The sequence below is a fragment of the Solanum verrucosum genome, unplaced genomic scaffold (assembly GCF_900185275.1).
Source record: "Solanum verrucosum unplaced genomic scaffold, falcon-dt-bn FXZP01000108.1, whole genome shotgun sequence".
In the NCBI taxonomy this organism is placed as follows: Eukaryota; Viridiplantae; Streptophyta; class Magnoliopsida; order Solanales; family Solanaceae; genus Solanum; species Solanum verrucosum.
Window position 1 is genome coordinate 1,409,004 of NW_026020274.1, and position 27,940 is coordinate 1,436,943.

A 27,940-nucleotide genomic window follows, 5' to 3' on the forward strand; every position below is an offset into this window, starting at 1 on the left:
TGTCTAAGTCTGAAATGGTGGACATAGACGAAAGAGAACCCATGGCAGCCCGGAAAAGTTAGCTCGCCTTTGAATTCGAACGATCACTGATCTTCTAAGTGAGGTCTGTCAATAGCCTCCGGAAGATGCCCTGTACTCAACAAAAAAAAGAGCAAGTGCAATATCAGTACACAATCACAGTGTACTAGTAGGATCACACAGCTATCCCATTAAGTGTAATGTAAGCAAGTCAATACAACATTATCAACATGCAAAATACCGAACATATACAATATCGATTATCACATGCTCAATAATATACACAATTATGACAAGTCATTGGTCCTCTCATGGAACCCAAACCCAAACAGTTAGCATACCGAAACGTGGTACCCGATCCAATGTTTATGCCGAAACGTGGCAACCGATCCCATAATTAGTTATGTCGGAACGTGGAAACCGATCCATTCAACACACACCACGAGCACAATCACAATCACAAGTATCTTCTCAAGTTTATACAAATAAGTCATGATTTATGACATTCATTATTCATCTATCTCATTTACAACAAGTGTGATCAATAATGCAACATTCGCATACATGCAAGTATCATAATGAAGCAAGAACAAACATACATCACACAATCATAGAATCACAACCATCACCTACATTGAAATAAGCTTGAAACCCTAAGAAACTTGATCTTTCCCTTTCCGGATTCGTTTCGCTTGTTCTTGGTCTACAAACAATCAATATAATACGGAAATCAATAAACAATCACTAATTACCCAAATTTTTAACAATTCTATGAACCCTATATCAGACACATGATCCCAAGTATCCAAAATAAGGTTGTTTCCATCATTGAATTTAGATCAAAACCATCCCCCATCGATAATTACTCATTCTATTACGTTCTACGGATCGAAAAATGGATTTGGGGAGTGAAAAACTTACATTTAGCCTCAAGAATGGTGGAAAACTGTTAAGAGTCGTCTGGGGTCTGTTCCGTAGCTCTAAAATCAAAAAGTGCAGAATAAGGTCATTTAGGGGTTTATTTACGACCTTAAGTCATGTCGAACCCACCAGAGCGGCCCTCACCCCGCTGCAGCGGCCCCGCTAGAGCGGCAAAAACCCCCGCCAATGCGGCTTGCATGAACCAGTGAACTATTTTAATAAATCCAAGACCCCCATTTCACAACACATCTCTAGCCAACGATGTTCAGAAAATACCCTTCACACTAAAATTGATTTCGGGAGTTATACTCGCCCGAATTCAATTCTGTAAAGTCGTACAGATTCCTTCATGAGTTATCTAACTACTCATATAATTAAATCAAAATTAACTCACCCGATTGTTACCAGATTTCCCTATACCTTAAAGACTCTGATTTCGTCCAAATCTGGATGTAACGACCTGATTCCGTCATTAGAGAAAATCAATGGAGAAAAAATTTGGGCCAGAAAACTTTTTTGTAGTAACTTGAGATTTCCTAGCCTAGTCCAGATTTGGATGAAATCAGAGTTTTTGAGGTGTAGGAACAATCGGGTGACTTATTTATGATTTTCATGAGTAGTTAGATAGGTCGTTAAGGAATTCGTACGACTTTATGAAATTGAATTCGGGTGAGTATAACTCCCGAAATCGTTCTTAATGTGAACGGTATTTTTCTGAGCGTCGTTGGTTAGAGGTGTGTTGTGAAATGAAAAGTTTGGAATTCTTAAAATAACTCTCTGTCTCGAGAATGCCGCTTTGGCGCTGAGTTTTGCTGCTTTAGCGAGGCCACTACAGCGGGATGACAGCCGCTGTGGCGCATTCGACGTGAATTAAAGTCATTAAAAAAACCCCTAAACAACCTCATTATGCACTTTTTGACTTTTAGAGCTAAGGAACGAACCCCAGACGACTTCTACTCATTTTTCACCATTCTTGAGGCTAAAGGTAAGCTTTTCACTCCCCGGATCCATTTTTCGATCCATAGAACGTAATAGAATGGGTGAATATTGATAGGGGAGGGTTTTGCTATAGATTCTATGGTGGAAACAACCCTAATTTGGATAGTTGGAATCATGAGTTTGATCTAGGGTTCATAGAATTGTTAGTAATTCGGGTAATTAATAATTGTTTATTGATTCTCATATTATATTGATTGTTTGTAGACCAAGAACAAGCGGAACGAATCCGGAAAGGGAAAGATCAAGTTTCTTAGGGTTTCAAGTTTGTTTCGAGGTAGGTGATGGTTGTGATTCTATGATTGTGTGATGTATGTTTGTTCTTGCTTCATTATGATACATGTATGCATGCAAATGCTGCATTATTGATCACACTTGTTGTAAATGAGGATAGTTGAATAATTATATGTCATGAATCACATCTTATTGTATGATTGTGAGAATATACATTGTGATTATGGTTTGTTGAATGGGCGGATGTCACATTCCGGCACACTAACTTGGATCGGATACCACGAACCGGTATGCTAACAGTTTGGGTGTGGGTTCTATGAGAGGACCATTGAATTGGGTTCCGTGAGAGGACCATTGGATTGTGTTGTGTACATACTTGTGATAAGTTCGTTCATATCTAATGATAATTGATATTGGAAAATGGTATGTTGCTCTAAATTGATATAACTGTGATATGTGAGAATCGCGAAGTTGTTCATTGTTTGTATATGTTGATGATATTCTATTATTTTCAAACACAGACTATTGGTTTAAGTTGTTGCTTAGTTTCGGGGTTGTACCCCTTGTTCTTAGACTTGTCGCTAGTAGAGTTTTGGTATATTGACTTTCAGGTTCTAGGGGTTGAATATCCGCATTGTTACTTTATTAATGTTAGACTTTTGTTAGAGTTTATGGAAACTCTATTTCTTTCCTTAGTATTTACCTACTTTCGTGTACTTAAATGCCTTTGTTTTGGTTTAGTTGTTTGGTTTGAGTTGTAGTAGTGGTTCTCCCACCAGAGGGTTAGTGTGGGTGTCAATCACGACGGTCTGGGTCGTGACACTGGACTAGGTTGGGAAAATCCAAATACTATGAAAAAGTTTTTTCGGTCCCAAATTTCCCCCGTTGGCATTTCTATAATGATGAAAACAGGTCGTTAAATTTGTAGCCCACCTAACTCATCTTGTATTGAGAGTTATGGTCATTTGAAGTTGACCCAAAACTTAAAGGAACTTAGGAATGACTTGAATGAACTCTCTTTAGTTCTTCTTGGAACTCAAGGTTCTACATCTAGTGACCTTAACACTAAAGAAATTTTAATTTCCTCGGTAAAATCCTACTCACAATGAAGGATGGTTCGAGTCTTAGTTCGAAAATTTTTTGGGGTGTTACAATGAACACTTAAACTTCTTTAGTTTTTGGAATAAAAGGATAAATGGGTAGGTGCATCAAATTTAGGGTGGCTTGTTTTTTAATTTGATCCGGGTTCTAAAATAGTATTTGAACTATTTTTTAAAATTTAAATTTGTCACAACACTAGTTTTTTTGTTTTTTTTTTTTTTTTGAAAAATACAAAATTTAGCTAATTAATCAATATGTATTGACATGTAATGATAGAAAAATTTAGGCTAGTTTAAATTACTTGCTAAAGTATTGATCGGTGCGTTAATTTAGGGTGTCGTGTTCTTGATTTGATTCCATGTTCTAAATTAGTAAAAGAATTTTTTTTTGACTATTTTCTTTAATCAGATTACTTGTCACTTCTCTTGAAGAGTACAAAATTCAATCTATCATTACATTGAGTAAGATAAGTAAAATAACTTTGAAAGATAAAACAAAATTATTCTTGATGGTCAATTACTGAGGCAATCAACTCGCCTTGGCAAGCACCGGACCGGAGTATAACTTTTTGGCTAAATCAAGTTACTTGTTGAATCACTCCTACAACCAATTGATTAAAGAGTTCAATAAGCACCAAAAAAATAATTTGGAGAAACTACACAAAAGGCCATAAAATTCAAAATAATTACAAGTTCATACTCAAATTCAAAGTAATTTCTGAAATATTCATTCTCTCATAAATAATTACAGTTCATACCCTCCATTCATTAAGGCTGATAATTTTCGCTTAACTGATTCTAAATCGGTATCATATATTGTATTTGTATCATTAATACTGATAATTTTACTTAACTAATACTAAATCAGTATCATATACTGTATTGATATCATTATGGCTGATAATTGCGCTTAACTTGATATTAAATCAGCATATAAATATACTATACTGGTATCATTGAGGTTTCTTGTTCAGAAATGACTCATTAGTTAATGATATATATATATATATATATATATATATTTGACTAATGAGTAATTTTTTAACAAGAAACTTTATTGATACCAATACAATATATATATGATTTAGTATCATTTAAGCTAAATTATCAGCCTTAATGATACCAATACAGTATATGATACTTATTTAGTATAGTTAAGCGAAATTAGTTGGAGGTATATAGTGTAATTATCTAGTGGGAGATGAATGTAAAGGGGTATATGTTTGTAATTATTTTGCTTTTATGGGGTATTTGCTTAATTTTTCCAAATAAATTTTACTAGCCCACAAACGGTAAGTATTCTAATTTCAAAAGGAAAAATCACTCCACATATATATTTAAGAGATAATATTACGAATTTCTAAATCAGTATAAGCGAAATTACCAGCCTTAATGATACCAATACAATATATGATACTTATGTAGTATAGTTAAGCGAAAATAGTTGGAGGTATATAGTGTAATTATTTGGTGGGATATGAATGTAAAGGGGTATATGTTGTAATTATTTTGCTTTTATGGGGTATTTGCTTAGTTTTTCCAAATAAATTTTACTAGTCCACAAACGGTAAATATTCTAATTTCAAAAGGAAAATCACCCCACATATATATTTAAGAGATAATATTACGAATTTTAAATCTACTTTGATTATCATACAAAAATTATTTTTTACTTCTTTGATTATCATTATTCGAGTTTCTTATTTTTTTTCTTAAATTATAAATTTAAATTAATAGTTGAAACAAAAAAGTAAAAAAAATATATGTGTGAGGAGAATAAAATATACCCCATATGGATTATATTTTTTTTCAAAAAAAGTAGTAATTAAAAAATTAAATTAAAATCAATTTATTCATTTCCGTTAGAGAAAATGATATATGTGAGCCATTTGTATAACAATAGGGTTATATATGAGATTTGGTATAAATTTATCCTCCATCCACCTTATGACTGTGATTTTTAGATATAAGGATAATTTTTAGCCAAAAGATTGATATCACGTGTATTTGGGAGGGAAGGGAGGGGGGGGGGGGGATGGAAGATAATTTTATATCAATTGAAATAGTTGAGAGGCATTTTAGGCCCTTTCTTCTTTTGAGGACAAAGATAGCAAATTTAAGAAAGTGATCTATCTATCTATTGTCATGAAATGTTGTTCAAGCTAGTTGTAGAGAAAATAAGTTAACTTCTTTGTTCTTTTAAGGAGAAAGGTAGAAAATTTAAGAAAGTGATCTATCTATCTATTGTCATGAAATGTTGTTCAAGCTAGTTGTAGAGAAAATAAGTAAACTTCTTTTTTCTTTTAAGGAGAAGGTAACAAATTTAAGAAAGTGATAGATCTATCTATTGTCATGAAATGTTGTTCTAGCTAGTTGTAGAGAAAATAAGTAAACTTCTTTGTTCTTTTAAGGAAAAAGGTAGCAAATTTAAGAAAATGATCTACCTATCTATTGTCATGAAATGTTGTTCTAGCTAGTTGTAGAGAAAATAAGTAAACTCATTTGTTCTTTTAAGGACCAAGGTTGCAAATTTAAGAAAATGATCTATCTATCTATTGTCATGAAATGTTGATCTAGCTAGTTGTAGAGAAAATAAGTAAACTTCTTTGTTCTTTTAAGGACAAAGGTAGCAAATTTAAGAAAATGATCTATTTATCTATTGTCATAAAATGTTATACTAGTTGTAGAGAAAATAAGTAAACTTACATGTATTAATCCCATCAGACTATAGGAAGTAAGCTTAACTTCAAGATTAGGCTTAAATTGCATTACTTACAAAGTTATATTTATGATTTCACAAAGAGCAATAGTGAGAAATATGACTTAAATTATTTTCTTAAATGTTTTTCTTAATAAGTGTGCATTTACTCACAAATTCACTTTGAAAAAAGAGCTAAAAAAATAATTTGGCGATATAGAATTTAAATTGTGCACAACTCTTTAAGTCACTTTGAAAAGTAAGCATTTATTTAGGCTATCAAGTATCAAGTATTAATTGTCATTTTGCTCATTAGAGAAGAGATGATCTAAGAATTTGGAGAAAATTTTGATGACTTCTATATTATGATTTTATTTTAAATTTGCCATTTCGGAATTGATCATCCTAAATAGTAATTCCCTTTTTTCTTTGTGGAAAATAATTTCTGGATGATTACAAATTCAACTTTGTCTTGCCTTGCTTTCAATTATAAGATAAGCACCAATGAGTATTCCAACATGGGTATAAGATCATATTTTTTAGATGAATTCTAAGTGCCTTCGGGCAGAGCTTAGTAGATCCAGTTAGTTGAAGTGTTCTATACCCCGGCAAGGTATAGGATAGTTCTGGCAGTGTGGGCGAGACGTTGTATCATCACATAGATCATAGTGATGGTTGTCGGTTAGATAATCTCCCAAATAAGAGTAAAGAGTATTTTATTGTATTTTTATACATCATTGAGTTTATATCTCCTATTTTATAATGTTTTAAACATTGCATCTCTTAATATTATTTTTTCATATTGGAATTGAGTTGAGTTGAGGTGAGTATGTCTTCCTATGTTGTTAGTTCATTTATCTATGTTTCAGTTTTCCCCTTGCATGCTCGTACATTCAATGTACTGACGTCATTCAACATGCATCTTTTTATGATGATGATACAGGTCTTCAGGTTCATCATCAGGCTCTTCGTTGATACCATTTGCACTCCAGCTAGTTTTGGTGAGCCTCCTTGCTTTCCGGAGGACTTCACACTTATTTCCAGCTTTTGGTTCAGTTGTCGTGGGTCTTATCCCGACATCTATCGTAATACTTAGAGGCTTCATAGATAGTTTAAAAGTCGAGGAGTCTCTCATTATTTCTTTTGAGGTCATGAGGCAGTTTACTATGACTTGTTAATTACTTTCAGACATTTATTGGAGTCAAGTTCAAATTGAGTTTTTAAAGTTTATATTTTGACATTTGGAGTTCCCATTTTTGCTTGAGTAAGTTTTTCGCTTGTAATCAGCCAGGATGAGGATTTGCTTGGGGACCAGCAATGGTTCTCGAGTGCCGGCCACGTCCAGGGTAGGCTCGGGTAGTGACAGTTACACTACTAAAAAATTGTCAAAAAACGACGGAAAAGCAAGGCAGTCACTTCCGTCGCTTTTTAGCTCGACGCTTTTCAAAAAGTGACGGACAACGTCATTTTCAAAAAAGCGACAGACTGCGTCTCTTTTAGCGACGAACTGAGTCGCTTTTTTACTTTCTTTTTTTTGAATTTTTTTAAAAAGCGACGGACTGCGTCGCTTTATTTTAATTTTCATTTTTTTAAATTTCTAAAGGGCGACGCAGTTCGTCGCTTTTCTGGAAATTTTATTTTTTAAAACCCAAAAAAGGGACGGACTAAACCACGCTGTCGGTCGCTTTTCTGGGTTTTAAAAAAAATTAAAACCCAAAAAAGTGACGGACTAAACCACGCAGTCCGTCGCTTTTTCTGCAATATTTTTGACAGTAGCAACTCGCAGCTTCTGCTGCCCACCTGCAAATGCAATTCAATTCAATTCTACACTATTCAGCCCAATCAAACACACAATTATAAACAATCTAAACAAAACATAAAACAACAAACTTAAAATAACATTCAAAAGTATCTAAATCATAAATTAAAGACTTATAAAGTCTTTTAAATTTCGTTTTAAAATTTCAAAAAGTTCATAAATGTCCAGAGATCTAAACTAGGGAGTGAGATCTACATAATCATCCCCATCACTCTCGTCGTCGGTGTCATCGGGAGCCGAAGTAGTAGGTTGACGAGCGAGGTTCATCACTTGTTCTTTGATTTGCTGAACGGTCTCACTCATGCTTTGTTGTTCAGCTACTCTTTTCCGCTCCGACTCTACTAGTGCCGCTGTAAGTTTAGTTATTTGATCCGACATAGCAGCAATCTGAACACCGTCAAGTGCCTCAGCTTGACGTGATGATCCAATACCTTCTAAGCCTGACTGAAGGCGTCTAACATCATTGCGAGAGCCTAGACCATATCATCTACCCTTGTGTGTCCCCCCTACCACTTTTTCTTTCCAAATTTGAGTGGATAGTTCATGTGTCAATTGAACCGAACTATATAGATTCTCAGCGACGTACTTATGAAAGTCATTTTGCATATTAAATATAAATATTGACATCAATATATATACATATCATAAATATATTCACTATTGATATATATAATTGTATGTTCAATAAAATTTCTAACACCGTCAATAAACTCAGGTTTCAAACCAGCACCAGTTTCATAATGCATATTATACATCCACAAACGATGATCCATCTACAAAAATATAGATATTCAATTATATTATAAATAAAATTTAATAATAATTTTACTAGTAGTAGTCCTAAAACTAGTTTAGTATTGACAAAACCACATTATTTAATTTAACTTATTAAAATAACTTAATAACTTTAACTAGTTTAGTTTTGACTTAATTCCAACAACTAAATCCATCAACAAAACCACATTTTTTAATTTAACTTATTTAAACAACTTAACAACTTTATAACTTGAACTAGTTTAGTTTTGACTTAATTCCAACAACTAAATCCATCAACAAAACCACATTATTTAATTTAACTTATTTAAACAACTTAACAACTTTAACTAGTTTAGTTTTGACTTGATTCCAACAACTAAATCCATCAACAAAACCACATTATTTAATTTAACTTATTTAAACAACTTAACAACTTTAACTAGTTTAGCTTTGACTTAATTCCAACAACTAAATCCATCAACAAAACCACATTTTTTAATTCAACTTATTTAAACAACTTAACAACTTTAACTAGTTTAGTTTTGACTTAATACAACACTAAATCCACCAACTAAACCCCATTAATTCATTTAACTTATTTAAACAACTTAACAACTTTATAACTTTAACTAGTTTAATTTTGACTTAATTCCAACAACTAAATCCATCAACAAAACCACATTTTTTAATGTAACTTATTTAAACAACTTAACAACTTTAACTAGTTTAGTTTTGACTTAATACAACACTAAATTCACCAACTAAATCACATTAATTAATTTAACTTATTTAAACAACTTAACAACTTTATAACTTGAACTAGTTTACTTTTGACTTAATTCCAACAACTAAATCCATCAACAAAACCACATTATTTAATTTTTAAAGCTAAGTGTCAACACTAGATGGACACAAATCGATCTTGCAAGAAAATCAATTTTGTCATCAATAGGATCAACTAGTGTTGGTACTCATGCTTAACAAATATATTATTTCTAAATTTAAAGCTAAGTGTCAACACTAGATGAACACAAATCGATCTTGCAAGAAAATCAATTTTGTCATCAATAGGATCAACTAGTGTTGGTACTTATGCTTAACAAACAATCGATGGACACAAAAATATTATCATAAAATTAAAGCTAAATATCAATACTAGATGGACACAAACATATTATCATAAAATTAACTTCAAATTCTAAGTTCAAGTTCAAGTTCTAATTTCAAGTTCAAGTTCTAAGTTTAAGTTCAAGTTCTAAGTTCAAGTTCAAATTCTAATTCCAAGTTCAAATTCTAAGTTCAAGTTCAAGTTCTAAGTTCAAGTTCTAATTTCAAGTTCAAATTCTAAGTTTAACTTCAAATTCTAAGTTCAAGTTCAAGTTCATGTTCAAATTCTAAGTTCAACTTCAATAATAATTCAAACTAGTCCTAAATTCAAAATTCAAACTAGTCTTGAAATCACAAATTCAAACTAGTCCTAAAATCCCAAAATCTAACTAGTGCTAATTAAAATCCTAAATTCAAACAACTCCTTAAATACCCTAATTCAATATAATCTTACAATTCCAAAATCGAACTAATTAACTCAAGAAATACCGAATTTCAAACAAATCCTAAGATACCCTAATTCAAACAAACCCCAACATTAAAATTTTCATTTCACAATCAACAAACACAAACTAACAATCAAATAATCCCTAATTCAAACTAACCATCAAAAACCCCTAAATCATTCACTTACTAACTAACAATCACTCAAACTAACAATCAATAAAAAAACTAATTCAATACACTAATTAACAAATTCTATACTCAAATTTCAAGTTCTAAGTTCAAGTTCAAAGTCTAATTTCAAGTTCAAGTTCAAGTTCTAAGTTCAATTTCTAATTTCAAGTTCAATTTCTAATTTCCAGTTCAAGTTCTAAGTTCAAGTTCTAATTTCAAGTTCAATTTCTAATTTCAAGTTCAAGTTCTAATTCTAAGTTCAAGTTCTAAGTTCAAGTTCAATTTCTAATTTCAAGTTCAACTTCTAATTCTAAGTTCAAGTTCAAGTTCAAGTTCTAAGTTCAAGTTATAAGTTCAAGTTCAAGTTCTAAGTTTAAGTTCAAGTTCTAAGTTCAAGTTCTAGTTCAAGATCAAGTTCTAATTCTAATTCCAAGTTCAAATTCTAAGTTCAAGTTCAAGTTCTAATTTCAAGTTCAAGTTCTAAGTTTAACTTCAAATTCTAAGTTCAAGTTCAAGTTCATGTTCAAATTCTAAGTTCAACTTCAATAATAATTCAAACTAGTCCTAAATTCAAAATTCAAACTAGTCTTGAAATCACAAATTCAAACTAGTCCTAAAATCCCAAAATCTAACTAGTGCTAATTAAAATCTTAATTTCAAATAACTCCTTAAATACCCTAATTCAATCGAATCTTACAATTCCAAAATCGAACTAATTAACTCAAGAAATACCGAATTTCAAACAAATCCTAAGATACCCTAATTCAAACAAACCCCAACATTAAAATTTTCATTTCACAATCAACAAACACAAACTAACAATCAAAAAATCCCTAATTCAAACTAACCATCAAAAACCCCTAAATCATTCACTTACTAACTAACAATCACTCAAACTAACAATCAATAAAAAAACTAATTCAATACACTAATTAACAAATTCTATACTCAAATTTCAAGTTCTAAGTTCAAGTTCAAATTCTAATTTCAAGTTCAAGTTCTAATTTCAAGTTCAATTTCTAATTTTAAGTTCAAGTTCTAATTCTAAGTTCAAGTTCTAATTTCAAGTTCAATTTCTAATTTCAAGTTCAACTTCTAATTCTAAGTTCAACTTCTAATTCTAAGTTCAAGTTCAAGTTCTAAGTTCAAGTTCTAATTTCAAGTTCAAGTTCTAAGTTTAAGTTCAAGTTCTAAGTTCAAGTTCCAATTCAAGATCAAGTTCTAATTTCAAGTTCAAATTCTAAGTTCAAGTTCAAGTTCTAAGTTCAAGTTCTAATTTCAAGTTAAAGTTCTAAGATTAACTTCAAATTCTAAGTTCAAGTTCATGTTCAAATTCTAAGTTCAACTTCAATAATAATTCAAACTAGTCCTAAATTCAAAATTCAAACTAGTCTTGAAATCACAAATTCAAACTAGTCCTAAAATCCCAAAATCAAACTAGTGCTAATTAAAATCCTAAATTCAAACAACTCCTTAAATACCCTAATTCGATCTAATCTTACAATTCCAAAATCGAATTAATTAACTCAAGAAATACCGAATTTCAAACAAATCCTAAGATACCCTAATTCAAACAAACCCCAACATTAAAATTTTCATTTCACAATCAACAAACACAAACTAACAATCAAATAATCCCTAATTCAAACTAACCATCAAAAACCCCTAAATCATTCACTTACTAACTAACAATCACTCAAACTAACAATCAATAAAAAAACTAATTCAATACACTAATTAACAAATTCAATACTCAAATTTCAAGAATTAAAAATAATATTATGAAACCCTAACCTTCAATTAAAGAAGAAGGGCAGTGGATCGAGGTCGGGGTCAGTTGGCCGGAGATGTTGCTCTCCTCGCCGGCTGTTGATGTTGATTGGAGAGACAAGAGATAGGCGGCGACTTGTCTCGCCGGTGAGAAGAGACGGGAGGGAGCAAGGAGAGAAGAGATGAGAAGAGGAGGGCGGCGGGAGGAGAGCGGCAGGAGGAGGGCGGCGGGGGTAGGGCAACCGGAGGAGGAGCTAGGGCTGCTTGAGAGAGAAGAGATTAGAGGGTATGGTCTTTTTTTAGGTCAAAAATAGGAAGGTTAGGTAGATTTAATTTGATCCATTGGATTAGTTAAGATGAGCGGCTAGGATTTGATCTAGGATTCACTTAAAGGATGGACGGTTAAGATTTAAACTAATGTTTCAAAATTTGGACAAAAAGGGTTATAATTTCAATGAATGAATGGCTAAAATTGCAACTAAAATTGATATAAGAGGCTATAATTGAAAACGAAATTGGATTGAGGTGGCTAGAATTGCAATGAATTGAATAAGGGAAAAGCTAAAATTGAAAGGAATTAAATTAGAATGGGCTAAAAATTAAATGATTTCGAGAAAAATTAAAGAAATGCTATCCAATTAAAATACTACAAATATTATAACATTTTATATAATAAAAATCACTTAAATTTTAAAACATTTGAATAAAATAATTATTCCGAGTTTTACTTATAATTTTAAAAATATTTACGATAATTTTATAAAGCATGCAAACTAAAATATATAATTTTTAGACAAAATCGATTAAAAATTTAAACTCGGAATGTTTTTATAAAAACACGTATTTAACCAAATAGCACTTCCGAAAGGGTTATAGGTCTGTCAAAATTGGGTGTCAACATACCGACATCGTGAAGTCGATATTATCTAAATAAAATAATTATTTAAATATACTGACCTCTTTAGGTCGGTATTTATTAATTTATTTTAATATAAACTCACCTTTTGAGGTTGATTTTATTAATTAAAATTACATATACATACATACATACATATCTACATATATATACATATATATATATATATATATATATATGTATATATGTATGTATGTATGTATATGTAATTTTAATTAAAAAATTAAAATTGACGTGTGCCTGTTAATTAAAAAAATTAAACATTCGCGAACGAACATAAAAATTTTCAAACAATAATATTATTTTTTGATATTTCTCTGTATTTTTGCATGAAAATAAATTGACGAAAGTTCTTTGATTTTCTTTCTTAAACATTCAATCAAATTAAATAACACTACTTATTTATTTTTTCTTATCATCTAGGCTATCTAAATTAAACGCAAATACTCACTTTTAATTTTTAATATAAATCAATACGAATAAAAAAACCCATCTTCAAAAAGACTTGACTGACTTAGTTAATAACACTACTAAAAAAAGGCTCTTGTTCATTGCTAATAACACTACAAAACAATGTTACAACTCGACTGACTTTGTTATAAGGTTGTCAGTGATTTTAAAGATAGAAAACCAACACAATTTCGTCGGTTATTTTTCACACAGAAGTACATAACACTCTTAAAAAGAAATTATTATTTTTTAAAAAGAATTATTTTTTGTTAATTTTTAATTTTTTAACTAAAATTAAATGACACATGTCGATTTAAAATAAGAAGTTGCAATTGAAGAATATATATAAAAATAAATAAATCATAAAAATAGTATTTCGTGTTAAAATGGAACATAAAAAATGGAGTTCAAGGGTTAAAATGGAACAAGACTAAGATAAAGTGCCAAAATGAAAAATGTGGACAAGTTAGAGGGGTTGTATATGTGTTTGGCCATATATATAATTAGAAGGTATATAATTTAAATTTATAAAATTAACTTGATCGATAAATTAAATTTATTAAATTAAACTTTTGTTGATGTGTAGTTAAATTATATATATCGATCAAGTTAATTTTATAAATTTAAATTATATACCTTCTAATTATATAAATTTAATTTTATTGATCAACAAAAGTTTATCAATATCAAATTTAATATATAATTGATAATGTATTTCATATCTGAACCACTAGTATATAAGACTTGATTTGTTAAACTACTCGAGGAATATATATATAATTAATCAACGTATTTCATACTCCGATGAAGTATCCTTTACATGTCATCATAATTAGGAGGTGATCACTACACTTGACATCCATTCAAGATCGAACGTATATAATAATACTATCTCGCATTTCATACTGGAATGGATTATATGTTAGGTTTATGATTAGACGACGGACTACATCATGACATGAGATATTAAGTTTATGATTAGACGAAGGACTGATAGGATTTGTACATTACTCTATAAATATAAGTATAATTATCTCCTAATTCATATCAACGTAGTTTCATACTCTAAATATGAATTATATATATTTATTTATTTATTTCACGAATTCTAACATTTTATTTGTAAAAGTATACAAAATTGTTACACTTTTTGAACAATTAATCGTAGGTGTAAAATGAAATTTTAATATTATGCACAATAGCAAAATTGTGATTAATAGAAATATTTTAAACATACCGACCTCCGGATGTCGCTTTTATTAAAAGTAATTAGATATAATAAAAAATACCGACCTCATGAGGTCGGTATCACATTAAATTTTAAGATAAATAAAAAGTAATCATGTTAATTAAATAATATTGACATCGGGAGGTCCGTATTTTATATTAAATTATTTTTTAACTTATATAAAACCGTCATTCGGAGGACGATTTATTTAAAGTTAATATTAATTTATTACATGCTATTTAATTTTACCGACATCTGAAAGTCGGTATTATAATTTTTTTTGTTTTTTATTTTACACAAAACCATTCTCCGGAAGACGATTTAAATAACATTAAATCAAAATATTTCTCAATTTTGTTTTTTTATATGGAGAAATGGGGAAAATCGCGTCTGCTAGTGTAGATATTTTTAAAAAAGCGACGGACAACGTCTCTATGTCCGTTGCTTTATAAAAAAAAATGTTTGGCCAACATTTTGACCAAAAAGCGACAGACTAAGAGACATTGTCCGTCGCTTTCTTAAAATATTTGACCAGATATTTTGACCAAGAAGCGATGGACATAAAGATGTTGTCCGTCACTAATTTAAAAAATAATTAAACAATTAAAATTAATAAAAAGCGACGGACGGCGTGACTTTTTTTAAAATAATAAATAATTATTTTTAATAAAAAGCAACGAATTGCGTCACTATCTATATAAAATAATTAATTAGCAAAAACACGCGAAAAAAGCGACGGACTAAGCGATGTTGTCCGTCGCTTTTAACAAAAATTTTAAAAAAAAAATTAATTAAAAAGCGGCGGACTAAGAGACGCTGTCCGTCGCTTTTTAAAAATGTTTGACTAGATATTTTGACCAAAAAGCGACGGACTAAGAGATGCCGTCCGTCGCTTTTTTTTAAAACTAATTAATAAAATAAAATAAATTAAAACGACGGACAGCGTGGTTATGTCTGAGTAGTTAAAACTAGTGTATTTACCAGCAGCTAATTCAGGACGAGATGCAAAGATAGCATCATGTGTTTTCAATATCTCTTTAGCCATTTCTGGAGATGATGCTACCAAAACAGGCTTCGAATCGAATTTTAGTAGCATTAAATCTCCATATTTTTGAGAAAGATGGTGAAAAGACACATGTGGGAGTGAACCAAGGAGGTTCAAATTGCCAATAATTGGCCATGGCATTGGACCTGGTGGTAGTTTCCTTTTCGGATGGTTGAATATTTTTTAGAAAAAAGCTAATGCCAGTAGCCATGAGCCAAACACTATGAAAACCCAAGAGATCTCCATCTTTGATAATAAGTGACTGAAGTTGAATAGATGTAATAATTCAAGAATGCTTCAGAAATATTTATAGGACAATTGTTAAACATAATATTACAAGATGAAAAAAAATGAAAAGAAGTCTTATTTAATGGGAGAGGACTTCTATGTACGTAATTGTTATGGCATTTTCCTCCTCTTGTCCATATAAAGCTAGCTAGGATATTTGATCGTTGCTTTCAAAAAGAGATTATATTATACATGCACTACATTTTTATAGGATGGAGCAAGAAGTGTTGCTTCATCAAAAAGTGGATTTTTATTTTAACTTAATGCTTATATCTTCTGTAGCTAGCTCTAATAAAGATGGAGGGGAAGTCTAGGTTCCATAATCACAGTTATAGGCTTTTTTGGGTGTGTAGACAATCCATACATCTCCTCCATGCTTATATCTTCTGGCCTCATATCTCCTGTTAAATTCCAATTGAATCCATGCAACAAGTTAGCCATTGTTGTTCGAACAACCTTCATACCAAGGCTATACCCCGGGCACCTCCTCCTTCCTGAACCAAATGGTAACAATGCGAAATTTTGTCCTTTCACGTCTATGTTATTTTCTATGAATCTTTCAGGAATGAACTCTTCTGCCCTATCCCAATACTTTGAATTTCTTCCTAAAGACCACGCGTTTACATAAACAATTGTCCCTTTTGGTATGTCATAACCAGCAGTTTTACAATCCTCAATGGAGTAATGAGGAGGAAGCAATGCACATAAAGGATGAAGTCTAAATGACTCTTTAATTATGGCATCTATATAAGGTAGCTTAGAGAAGTCTTCTTCTTCTACCCATCGTTCTTTTCCAATGGCTCTGTCAAGTTCTTGGCGTGCCTTGTCGATGATGTTTGGTCGCCTCAAAAGTTCTTGAAATGTCCATTCTATTGTTGCTGCTGCAGTATCTGTTCCACCAGCTAGCAAATTCTGCCATTTGATATATAGCGAAAAATACCAAGTATCAACAACAAATTAAGAAAATAGTCTATCTACTTGAATCGAAAATAAGTGAACTTACATTTATTAGCCCCATCATGTGATCAGAAGTAAGTTTAACTTCAAGATTAGGGTCATTAGAAAGGTGCAACAGAGCATCAACCATGTCCTTTGGAACAAAATCCCCTGTTGTTTGCATCTTTGTTGCATTGTGATCGTCAATTACATATTTGTAAAATTGAGTGAAATTCTTCCCTAATGCCTTCATTTGCCTTACGTATCCTTGCAAGTCAAACCAACTAAACAAAGGTATCCAATCTCCAAGATTCATCACCCCACCTAGAACAAGCCACTCATCCAACATCCATTGCAGTCTTTCGAGTGTTGCTATTGAAGTATCTGAGTTTGACTGATCACTACAATATTTGTCACTCATAGCAATTCTGCTTATAGTGCGAAGTGTAAATCTAGGTAAATGGTCTTTAAGCAAAATTGGTTTTCCTGAGTGAGGAAAAAGACGAGAAATCAAAGTTCGCCCTTCCTCGACACGGATATACTCTAATGAATCAAGCCTCTTAGGACTAAATATCTCAGTTAGGTAAATTTTTCTAGCTTGACGCCAATATGCACCGTAAGGTGCCCATAGCATGTCTGAGTAGTTAAAACTAGTGTACTTACCAGCGGCTAATGGAGGGCGAGAAGCAAAGATAGTATCATGTGTTTTCAATATCTCTTTAGCCATTTCTGGAGATGATGCTACCAAAACAGGCTTCGAACCGAATTTTAGTAGCATTAAATCTCCATATTTTTGAGAAAGATGGTGAAAAGACACATGTGGGAGTGAACCAAGGAGGTTCAAATTGCCAATAATTGGCCATGGCATTGGACCTGGTGGTAGTTTCCTTTTCGGATGGCTGAATATTTTTAAGACAAAAGCTAATGCCAATAGCCATGAGCCAAACACTATGAAAACCCAAGAGATCTCCATCTTTGATAAGAAGTGACTGAAGTAGTTGAATAGATATAATAATTCAAGAATGCTTCAGAAATATTTATAGGACAATTCTGCCACCATATATTATTACTCCCTCTAGTGCATATAAACTCAATTTATATTTCATGTCTTATATTAGTTGATCATCTTACTAAAAATAATTGTCCTTTACAACTAATTCTTTTTAAAAGTGTTCACATTTCTTTGTAAAATTTTCAATGAGTTTTTTAAGGGGTGAATTAGTAAAATTATCTTCTTATTTATGATTTCTAAATATGCGTATAAAAAGGAAAATGATCAACTAATTTGAGATGGGAAGAGTATTTTAGAGATAAATTGCACTACTTATAAAATTATATTTATGATGTCACAAAGAACAATAGTAAAAAATATGACTTAAATTATGTCCTTAAATATTTTTCTTAATAAATGTGCATTGATTCACAAATTCATTTTGAGAAAAGAGCTAAGAAATTAATTTGTCAATATAGAGTTTAATTTGTGCACAACTCTTTTACGTCACTTTGGAAAGTAAGCATTTGTTTAGGCTATTAAGTGTTAACTATGATTTACTCATTAGAGAAAAGACTATTTAAGAATTGAAGAGAATTTTGATGGTTTTCATATATTATGATTTTATTTTATTTTTGCCATTTTGGAATTGATAATCCTAAATTGTAAGTCCCTTTTTTCTTTGCGGAAAATAATTTTTGGACGGTTACACTTTCAACTTTGGCTTGCCTTACTTTCAATGCCTAATCTTATCTCTATGATTTGTGACCTTTAATTTATGTTTATTTATATAGAATAAATCTGAAGAATAATTAAATGTCAATACTACTATGAAAATTATGATAGAATAAATCTGATAAATTAAAATATTGATATACAAATCACGAGTGATTCTAGCTTGACATCTTACAACTTCATGCTTCTAACAGGGGTTTGAATAGTATTTGCTTTAAATTGTAAAATAAAGAGAATTGGAAATTGAAAACAAATTTGCAACATCATTATTTCTCATTAAAAAATATAAATTTCACATAAGATGACCGTTAAAATGAATTAAGCAAAGTCAAATAATTTTTTTTTTGATATAAAATAAAATCATCTTTTACAAATAATTTTTTTAAGAAAAGTCGAATATTTTTTTAAAATAAAATAAAATTATCCTTAATGGTCATTATTACTAATTGAATGACTATTAAGGCAATCAGTTCACCTTGATAAGCACCGTTAGATTTATTTATTTTTGGCTAGATTAAATTATTTTTTAAATCTTTATTATAATTAATTGCCTAGAATCATCACGTCTCAACAAGCACTTAAAAACACTTTAATTTCAAGATTTGTTCTCTTAAAATGGAATGGTTTGAACGTTTGGGCTTCTTCTAGTTTCGGAATAAGAAAAGGATGGGATCAGTGCATCAATTATAGGGTGGATTGTGTTTTAATTTGATTCAGGTTTTAGATTAATTAGTGAAATTGTCTGCGCTATGCGCGGCTATAAGAAATATTTATAAGACAATATTATATAATATTTATATTTAGTTTAGTATTTAGATATACCGACAATGTTGATATTTCTCTTCATATGCGATAGGAATATTTTCTTATCTTTGTTTCAACATATAAAAAAAAAAAATTAAAAAAAATTGTCACAACCCAACCCATCGGGCCGTGCAGGCACCCACTCTAACACCTAAGTAGGAGAACCCTCATATCCTAATAGTAAAACATGAGAAAATTTTAAGAAAACCAGAAATAAATATAACAATTGATTTTATAAATAATACCCTTAGACATAATTGTAGTCAAACTTGACGAGTAATTTAACAACTCCCATGGATCTAGTCTAAAAAGGTACACGAGCTACTAAAGTACAACTGAACAAAATAAATAAGAGACACAGCTCCCACCATGCGGAAGGAAGAACAGAAGTTGCTGGAGATTTTCTTTGTCTTCACCTAATGAAACGTCACCAATCCTGCATCCAGACTATGTCAAAAAGACATAGTAAGAGTAGTATCAGTACAAAACACACGTACTGGTAGGCATCATCGATCAACCCGACGCCCACCACATAACATAAGAAACCAACTAGTAAGATCATGAAATAAACTACTTGCTTCTCCACCTTTACTCTCTCTTGGAAACACCTCCAATATACCTTAGCACCCTGATTACTAACCCCCTTTTTGACTCAACCCACTTACCAAATCCCTGATCATAGCTTAACCATTCTAAAAACACATAGAAAATGCCCAAGTACAACCACCGCCCATGCAACTACCCGCTCACGTCATACCCTTGCTTCCTCATCACATTACTAAACACAGTCACATAATAAATTAATTCAAGTTTTCTTAACATTAAACCCAATCTCTTTCCCCCGATGTGAAATCCACCTAAGTTTATTCCATCATATACACTATCGCTACTCTCACAATTACACCCAAGAACGACCAATTATAAATCGTCATAACACGTTCCCTCTAAGTACAACTTATACAACTAATACAACACTATACTTCACAAACGTATATCAAGCATATACTATGTTATCAACAAGCACACAAACAACAAACAACTCACATCTAATAGCACATTATTGGTCCTCTCACGGAACCCATACTCAAACAGTTAGCATGCCGGAACGTGGTAGACGATCCCATATTATGCCGAAACGTGGCAATTCGATCCAAGATTATGCCAGAACGTGGCAATACGATCCAAGTTAGTTATGTCGGGACGTGGCAATCCAATCTCATTCACATATCACAATCACAAAACACAAGTACATCGTCAAGATCATACATTTAAGTCATGATTTCACGGCAATGATATTCATCTATCTCGTTTACAACAAGTGTGATCAACATTGCAACATTCATACATATACAAGTATCATAATGAAACAAGAACAAGCATACATCACACCAACATAGAACCACAACCATCACCTACGAATTACCGCTCAGTCCCCATCACATATATACTAATTGGCCATACTCAACCCTAGTTCATCATTAGGATTTCTTATTAGGGTTTAATCATAATTCATCATAATTCCTCGATTTCATCCCTTCAACTATCGGGTGTAGCATACATTCATAAATCTAGTCCACTCTTGATTTCATGTCCTCATTCTTGACCCAATTCTATCCATGATAGTAATTCTAGGTTTCTCTAACACTTCATCAATTCCTCCTCACAAGGCATAAGCCGCATACTTTAAATTCTAAGGATTATTCATGTATTTACCCGGTGCACGAAGGTCTACACACAACCCTACCATTGATTTACATATATCACATAGTAAGCACAAATTTAAAACTACTCAATCGTAAAAACCTAGTCTACCTGGGCGCCAAACAGTTGTACGGAGTTTTTGACTTTGATTCGAGTTTTTTGAGTTTGTCATGGTGAATTTGTCCAAGAATCCGCAAGATTTCACCATCCCCACGCTAGAGTTATCCTTCTCCTTCCTTCCCAAGCTTAAAGCAGCTTTTTTGGGGTTCTAGGATGTTTTACGACTTATTTAGGTATTTTAGGAAGATGGAGAAAATAGAATTTCTAGAAATTTACATTCTGCCTCGCTTATCCCGCTTTGGCGCCAACTTATCCCTCTCTGGCGGCGGCGCCTCAGCGGCACTTGGCCCAAAACAAGCTTCGAACCAAATTTTAGTAGCATTAAATCTCCATATTTTTGAGAAAGATGGTGAAAAGACACATGTGGGAGTGAACCAAGGAGGTTCAAATTGCCAATAATTGGCCATGGCTTTGGACCTGGTGATAGTTTCCTTTTCGGATGGTTGAATAATTTTAAGACAAAAGCTAACGCCAGTAGCCATGAGCCAAACACTATGAAAACCCAAGGGATCTCCATTTTTGATAGAAATGACTGAAGTTGAATAGATATAATAATTCAACAAAGTTTGAGAAATATTTATAGTGCAACTTGCTAGAATTTAATACACACGGTCCATATTGAGCGATAATTTTTACCTTTTGATTGTTGTTCAAAATAAGTGGTGTGCCACATGATCAACAATATATTACAATATGTAACGGGACAGACGTGACTTAAGTCAAAAATAAAACCCCAAAAATGTTTTATTCTGCACTTTTCGACTTTGAGAGTTAGGAAACATCCCCAGATGAGTTCTTGACCATTTTTCACTATTCTTGAGGCTAAAGGTAAAGTTTTCACTCCCTGAATCTATTTTTCGATCCGTAGAACTTAGTTTCTTGGGTAATTATCGATAGAGGAGGGTTTTGATCTGGAATTTATGGTGGAAAAAACCCTAATCTGGGTATGGGGATCAAGGGTTGGTCTAGGGTTATTGAGTTCGTTATAATCTGGATAATTATACCTTTGTTTGTTGATCCTTGCTTACAAATTGTTGTTTGTAGACCTAGAACAAGCGAAAGAATCCGGAAAGGGAAGATTCAAGTGCCTTGGATTCGAGGCAGGTGATGGTTGTGATTTCATGTTGGTGTGATATATGTTTGTAATTGCTTCATTGTAATGCATGTATGTATGTGAATGAAACCTATTGATCATCCCTAATGTAATTGAGTATAAACAAATGATGGTATGCCATGAATTAACACTTGATTGTATGATTATGAGAATGTTCATTGTGATTGTGATTGTGATTGTGGCTTAAGGAATGGATCGGTTGCCACGTTTCGGCATAAACATGAGATCGGTTGCCACGTTCCGGCATAAACATAAGATCGGTTGCCATGTTTCGGCATAAATATGGGATCGACGGCCACGTTTTGGCACACTAACTTAGATCAGGTACCACGAACCAGTATGCTAACCGTTTGGGTTTGGGTTCCATGAGAGGACCATTGAATTGTGTTTTGTATATACTTGTGATGATTACGTTCATATCTAATGATGATTGATATTGGAAGACTGTGTGTTGCTCTAAAAGGATAATTGTATTTCTTGAGAGTTGTGAAATTGTGCGTTATTTGTAAGTGATGACTAATATTGTATATGTGTGTTTTACTTTGTCGTGACTGCTTATATATATTTCACCTTTGGGATAGCCGCGTGATCCTACTATTACATTGTGGTTGTGTACTGATACTGCACTTGCTTGTTCTTTGTTAAGTACGGGCATCTTCAGGCGGCTATAGATAGACCTTAGCTAGGTGACTATTGAGCGTGACCGAATTCAAGGGCGAGCCAGTTCTTTTGGGCTGCCATGAATCTTTCTTGTTTAAGTCCACTCTTTTCAGACTCAAACTATTTGTTTAAGTTGTTGTTTAGTTTGGGGTTATACCCTTTGTTCTTAGACTTGACGTTAGTAGAGTTTTGGTACAATGTCTTTCAGGTTCTAGGGGTTGGTCTTCCGTATTAGTTTGGTTAGTTAATTGTTTGAGCCCTTGGAGTTTATGGGAATTCCATTTTTATTGTTATTTAAACCTGCTTCTGTAGCTTTAAATGTTTATTACTTGGGTTATGTTGATTAGTTGGGCTGTAATTTTGGTTCTCCCACCGGAGGGTTAGTGTGGGTGCCACTTACAACGGTCTGGGTCGTGACAAAGTTGGTATCAGAGCCCTAGGTTTGTTGATCTCATTGTACCAAAATGAGTCTAGTAGAGTCTTGCAAAAAGGTACGATGATGTCCGTACTTTTCTTCGAGAGGCTATAGGACTTTAGAAAAAAAACTCAGTTCTTTCTACTCCTTCGTGCTATGACTTGAATTTAATTGGTATCTGGGTGATACAAATTGGTATCTTTTCTCCTTCACTTTTATACGCTCAAATTACACCTCCCTAAAGAAGTATAAGCGATCGTTATCAAGTACAAAATCCAACTTATAGGTTGGGGTCGATCCCATGAGGAAAATGGTCTAGACTTAACTTTAACCAATAATTATATTAGTTTAGTCAAATTACTTCCAGAAACAAGTATTTAAGGGAAGGGGGGGGGGGGAGGGGGCGAATTTGTGAAACAAATTGTAAGAATTCAGTAAGTAATTAGTAAACAAAAGTCAATTTTGGTTGTTTATCAAGATGAGAGAATTAACTAGGGTATACATGTTCCCCACAAGCTTATAACACAGAAATCCTAGTAATAACAATCCTTTCCTAGTGTACTATATGCTAAGTGAATCGCTAGGTATATCTAAATTCTTGGTCCGACATCTAGAGAATTTCACCCCGCACCTTGGTCCGGCTACGTGTGTATAATTTACTAACCCTTACCTTTACCTCATATTAGACATCACATCAATGTTTGGCTTAGTTATTACTTCGCACTAATCTACACTAGACTATTAGATAGTATCACACTAAATCTATGTTGATAATTCTTTTCTTGTTGATTACCTCCTTGGTCCGGCAAGTAGCAACAAGGTGAGTTCTAACATTGCGCACTGTTAAAAAGACTTTTAAACGAAATAATTATCAATGCATTCAAAACACTATTCAAGAATTGCTTATTTACTATTCATACTTTGTTAATCGCTCATCGTTCCCACAACCCTAGTTGTGGAGTTTTACCCTTAATCATATGAACACAATTCATTGTTTTAGATGAAAGAATTATGAACTTACGTAATTAAGAATAACAAACCCGGAATTTCAACTTAAATTTCAATACCAAAATCTTCAAAACCAACTTAGGAAATCAAGAATTTCTAGGTTTGCAAGTTAATCTCCTAAGACAAAAACTAGAATAAAAATAATAATGTCTAACCCTCCAAAAATGAGGTTTACATACCCTATTTATAGAAAACAAGTCTTACATTAAAAGAGAAACAAAATAAGGAAAGTTTGTTCAGGCACGCGTCTTCATTCTACGAGACTGACTCACGGACCGTCAATGGATCTACGGTCCGTGAGTCCCTTCCGTCAGCTAGGACTTGGAAAATATTTCAGCTTCCAAAAATCAACTTCTCTAAAGTAAATGTCACGACCCAAAAATGGACGTGATGGCACTCGTCTTAACCCACCAAGACAAGTCAGCCTAAAACTCAACCATTACAATAAAATGCGGAATTTTTTATAATAAACTCAAATATACCCCCCAAAATCTGGTTGTCACGTGTACAAGCCTCTAAAGTATTACAATTGAATCAAAAGAAAACTACAAGTCTCATATGACATTGTTGCTAGAGTAGAACAAGATCATAAACAGGAGTAAGAAGGATCGCTGAGAAGACAAACAACTACCTCACAAATCTCCCAGAAGCCGTGGAAAAGAAGAGAATGACAAGTACCACAAAAATCCAGGCTCGTAACCTACAAAAATTTGTAGAAGCAAGGGGTGAGTACCAAACCACACGGTACTCAGCAAGTAAACCTCTAAACACGAGCTAAGGGGATAGAACACAAGTACTCCTTACACCCCCAACCGAACCTTCACAACTACAATCTGCTTAGTACCAGCCCAACATAACAGTTCACAGTTTACAAAGCACATAGCTCAACACAACACTCTAACAATTTCATATCCTCAACAACAACAATAATTTCATATCCTCAACAACAACACTCTAACAATTGCATATCTTCAATAATAAGCCCAATATTCATCAGTCACAAGTTTCATAGAAAGGCACTCGCAAGATCAGCAACACACAAGATCAAGTTCACCAATAATAAAAAAATGCAATGCAATGTCAAGTATAGTGATGCATGTCTGACCTAGTGATACACACCCGCTGTCTCTCAGTCCGGGACCCATGGGGGACATATCTGTCCATGCATCCATCGCGGCGCGCGATACGACCCTCGATAATAGTAACCATCGCGGCGCGCGATACGTCCCTCGAAATATAGTATCCGTCGCGGCGCGCGACACGTCCCTCGAAATATAGTATCCATCGCGGCGTGCGATACGTCCCTCGAAATGGTACATCTTCTTTATTTTCTTATTCTTTCTCAATGCACATAACACTTGTCACAACCATGTCTCAGAACAATACAAATGACATGTTCACACAAATAATGAGGAGATGGCCATTTTTATAACATTGCACAATTCACAACAAGACAATCAGGATACAACATCAACAATGATTCAACAAGCCTTTCAAACAATTCTCAACACATCACACAAACAATTGATCACATTGCCTTTTATTATCCCTTTTTCATCATTAGAATTAATCAATGTGGACAAGTCAACCCATCACCAAGCCTCGTTACCCTAAACACATATTACAAGGAAATACATGAATTCCATACACTTAACAAGGGTTTAGAAATCCACTTGCCTCAAATAATCGAACAATCACTCCGGGAGCCTTCCCTTTTCGTTGAACTTCTAACTCAAAGCAATCTAGTCAAATAATTAACCACAATAAGATTTCAAAACTAACAATATACATGTTACTATAGGTCTAACCTAGACCCAAAAACTCATCCCCATTCTATAATCAAGTTAACATGTAAATTCTCATATTTCCAAATTTCAAGTCTAGGGTTAAGTTTTGATTCCCTCAAATAGCATAATTTTAATGGTATCCACATACTACAATACACCTAATATGTAATTAGGTATCTCAATATATTAAAATCTTGATCACAATATGCTAACCAAAAATAAACATAGAAACCAACTTGTTACGGAAGATAATACGCAGAACCTAAACTAGCTACAACCTTTATATTCCACTCATTATTATCTCATCATTAATTTCCTCATCATTACTCATCATGAAACATCAATCCACTGCCATAAATACATACACCTAATCAAAAATAATTTACATTACAATATCTCCAATATTCTGTAAATATTCGACTATTCCAACCTACCAATTTAATAATTAATTAAACTCTTACTCCTAAAACTAGAACATACGAATTAGAGATGAAGATTAGTTAGGCGAATTCTTGTTTTACCTGGAGCGAGAATGCTTTCCTGTGGTGCCGAATTATGCCTCTGCTTCTATCATAAATATTTTTCTTTTCTTTGTAGTTAATAAAAACTAAACCCCAATCTACTTTAATTCATTCTCATACATGGGCCAAATGGGTATATGATATTAATAAAATTATATTCTTGGCCCATTAATTACTAATTAAAATAAATTATTTAAAATTTCTCATAAATTAATAACCATAGTTAAACAAATAGTCCAAAATTTCCAAAAATGACCTTCCGGGTCATTACAGTAAACGACGGAACACCAATACGGACCGTAGATCAATCCTTCTCCGTAGCTCGATACTTGGAATTTTCCAAAAATTAGGTACTGGAACCCTCGCAGTCACATTCTACGGTTCAGCAGTACGGTTCGTAGATCAATCAATGGGTACCGTGGTTCTACACTTGGTCTGATTCCCTGATTCTCCTTCCATGCCTTGCCCTGCTGATCTACGATCACCATCTACGGAGCATTAATGGACCTATGGTCCATAGATCACTTCCGTAGATGCCCTTTTCTGCATTTCTTTCATCTGTCTCTTTACTTTTGCGCATAAACATTCTTCCCGCAAAACATGATAAAAATACATTAAAAAAACAATCTAAAAAGGCCCTAGACACAGACAACTCTTAAGTGAAATGTATCAAAAATATCGTAAACTCACGGTATATCAACACCCTCAACTTAAATTCGTTGTTTGTCCTTAAGCGATGCACTAAGACTTTAAACGACACTTGTATAGAAGCAAGCATTTCAAGAACAAGCAATTGCATGGCTCTCTACCCCAACTCTCGTTTTGGGTGCAATATCTGTTCTCTTAGACTCGACAAGCTAATTCATGCGGATCAACATATGACAAAGATCGACCAACCAACACACAACATGCACTGTTTCACTATCACCAATGTACCAACTTTCCGACAATGTAACTAGTGCCCTTACTTCAAACGAAATCCAGTTTTCACGCAATGAATATGAATTTGAGTACAAGGATTCATTCAACACTCACACTCAGAAGTAACTTCAAATACAGTTAGTGCTCAATACCATAGGTTTCCCCTTATTTTCACTACTTAGACTCTCCAAACTAGATTCTAGGATCACTATAGAACTTTCTTGGCTTGTAACGTAGGCTCAGGGTCAGATGTGGTACATTTG

The 27,940-nt window shown here is 32.8% G+C and overlaps 2 protein-coding genes and 1 pseudogene across 2 annotated transcripts in view; 1 reads left to right on the forward strand and 2 right to left on the reverse strand.

Annotated features, from left to right (window-relative positions):
* LOC125833843 (cytochrome P450 71A1-like) overlaps positions 1 to 15,922 on the reverse strand; it is a 28,892-nt pseudogene extending 12,970 nt beyond the window's left edge.
* LOC125834031 (uncharacterized) overlaps positions 1 to 27,940 on the forward strand; it is a 509,901-nt gene that overhangs the window by 314,082 nt on the left and 167,879 nt on the right. The window lies entirely within an intron of this gene.
* On the reverse strand, positions 16,253 to 17,873 carry LOC125834012 (trimethyltridecatetraene synthase-like). Its single transcript, XM_049513189.1, has 2 exons — positions 16,968 to 17,873; positions 16,253 to 16,876 (listed from the first exon to the last, which is right to left on the reverse strand). Exons 1-2 carry the CDS (start codon positions 17,871 to 17,873, stop codon positions 16,253 to 16,255), a joined length of 1,530 nt encoding a protein of 509 aa, XP_049369146.1.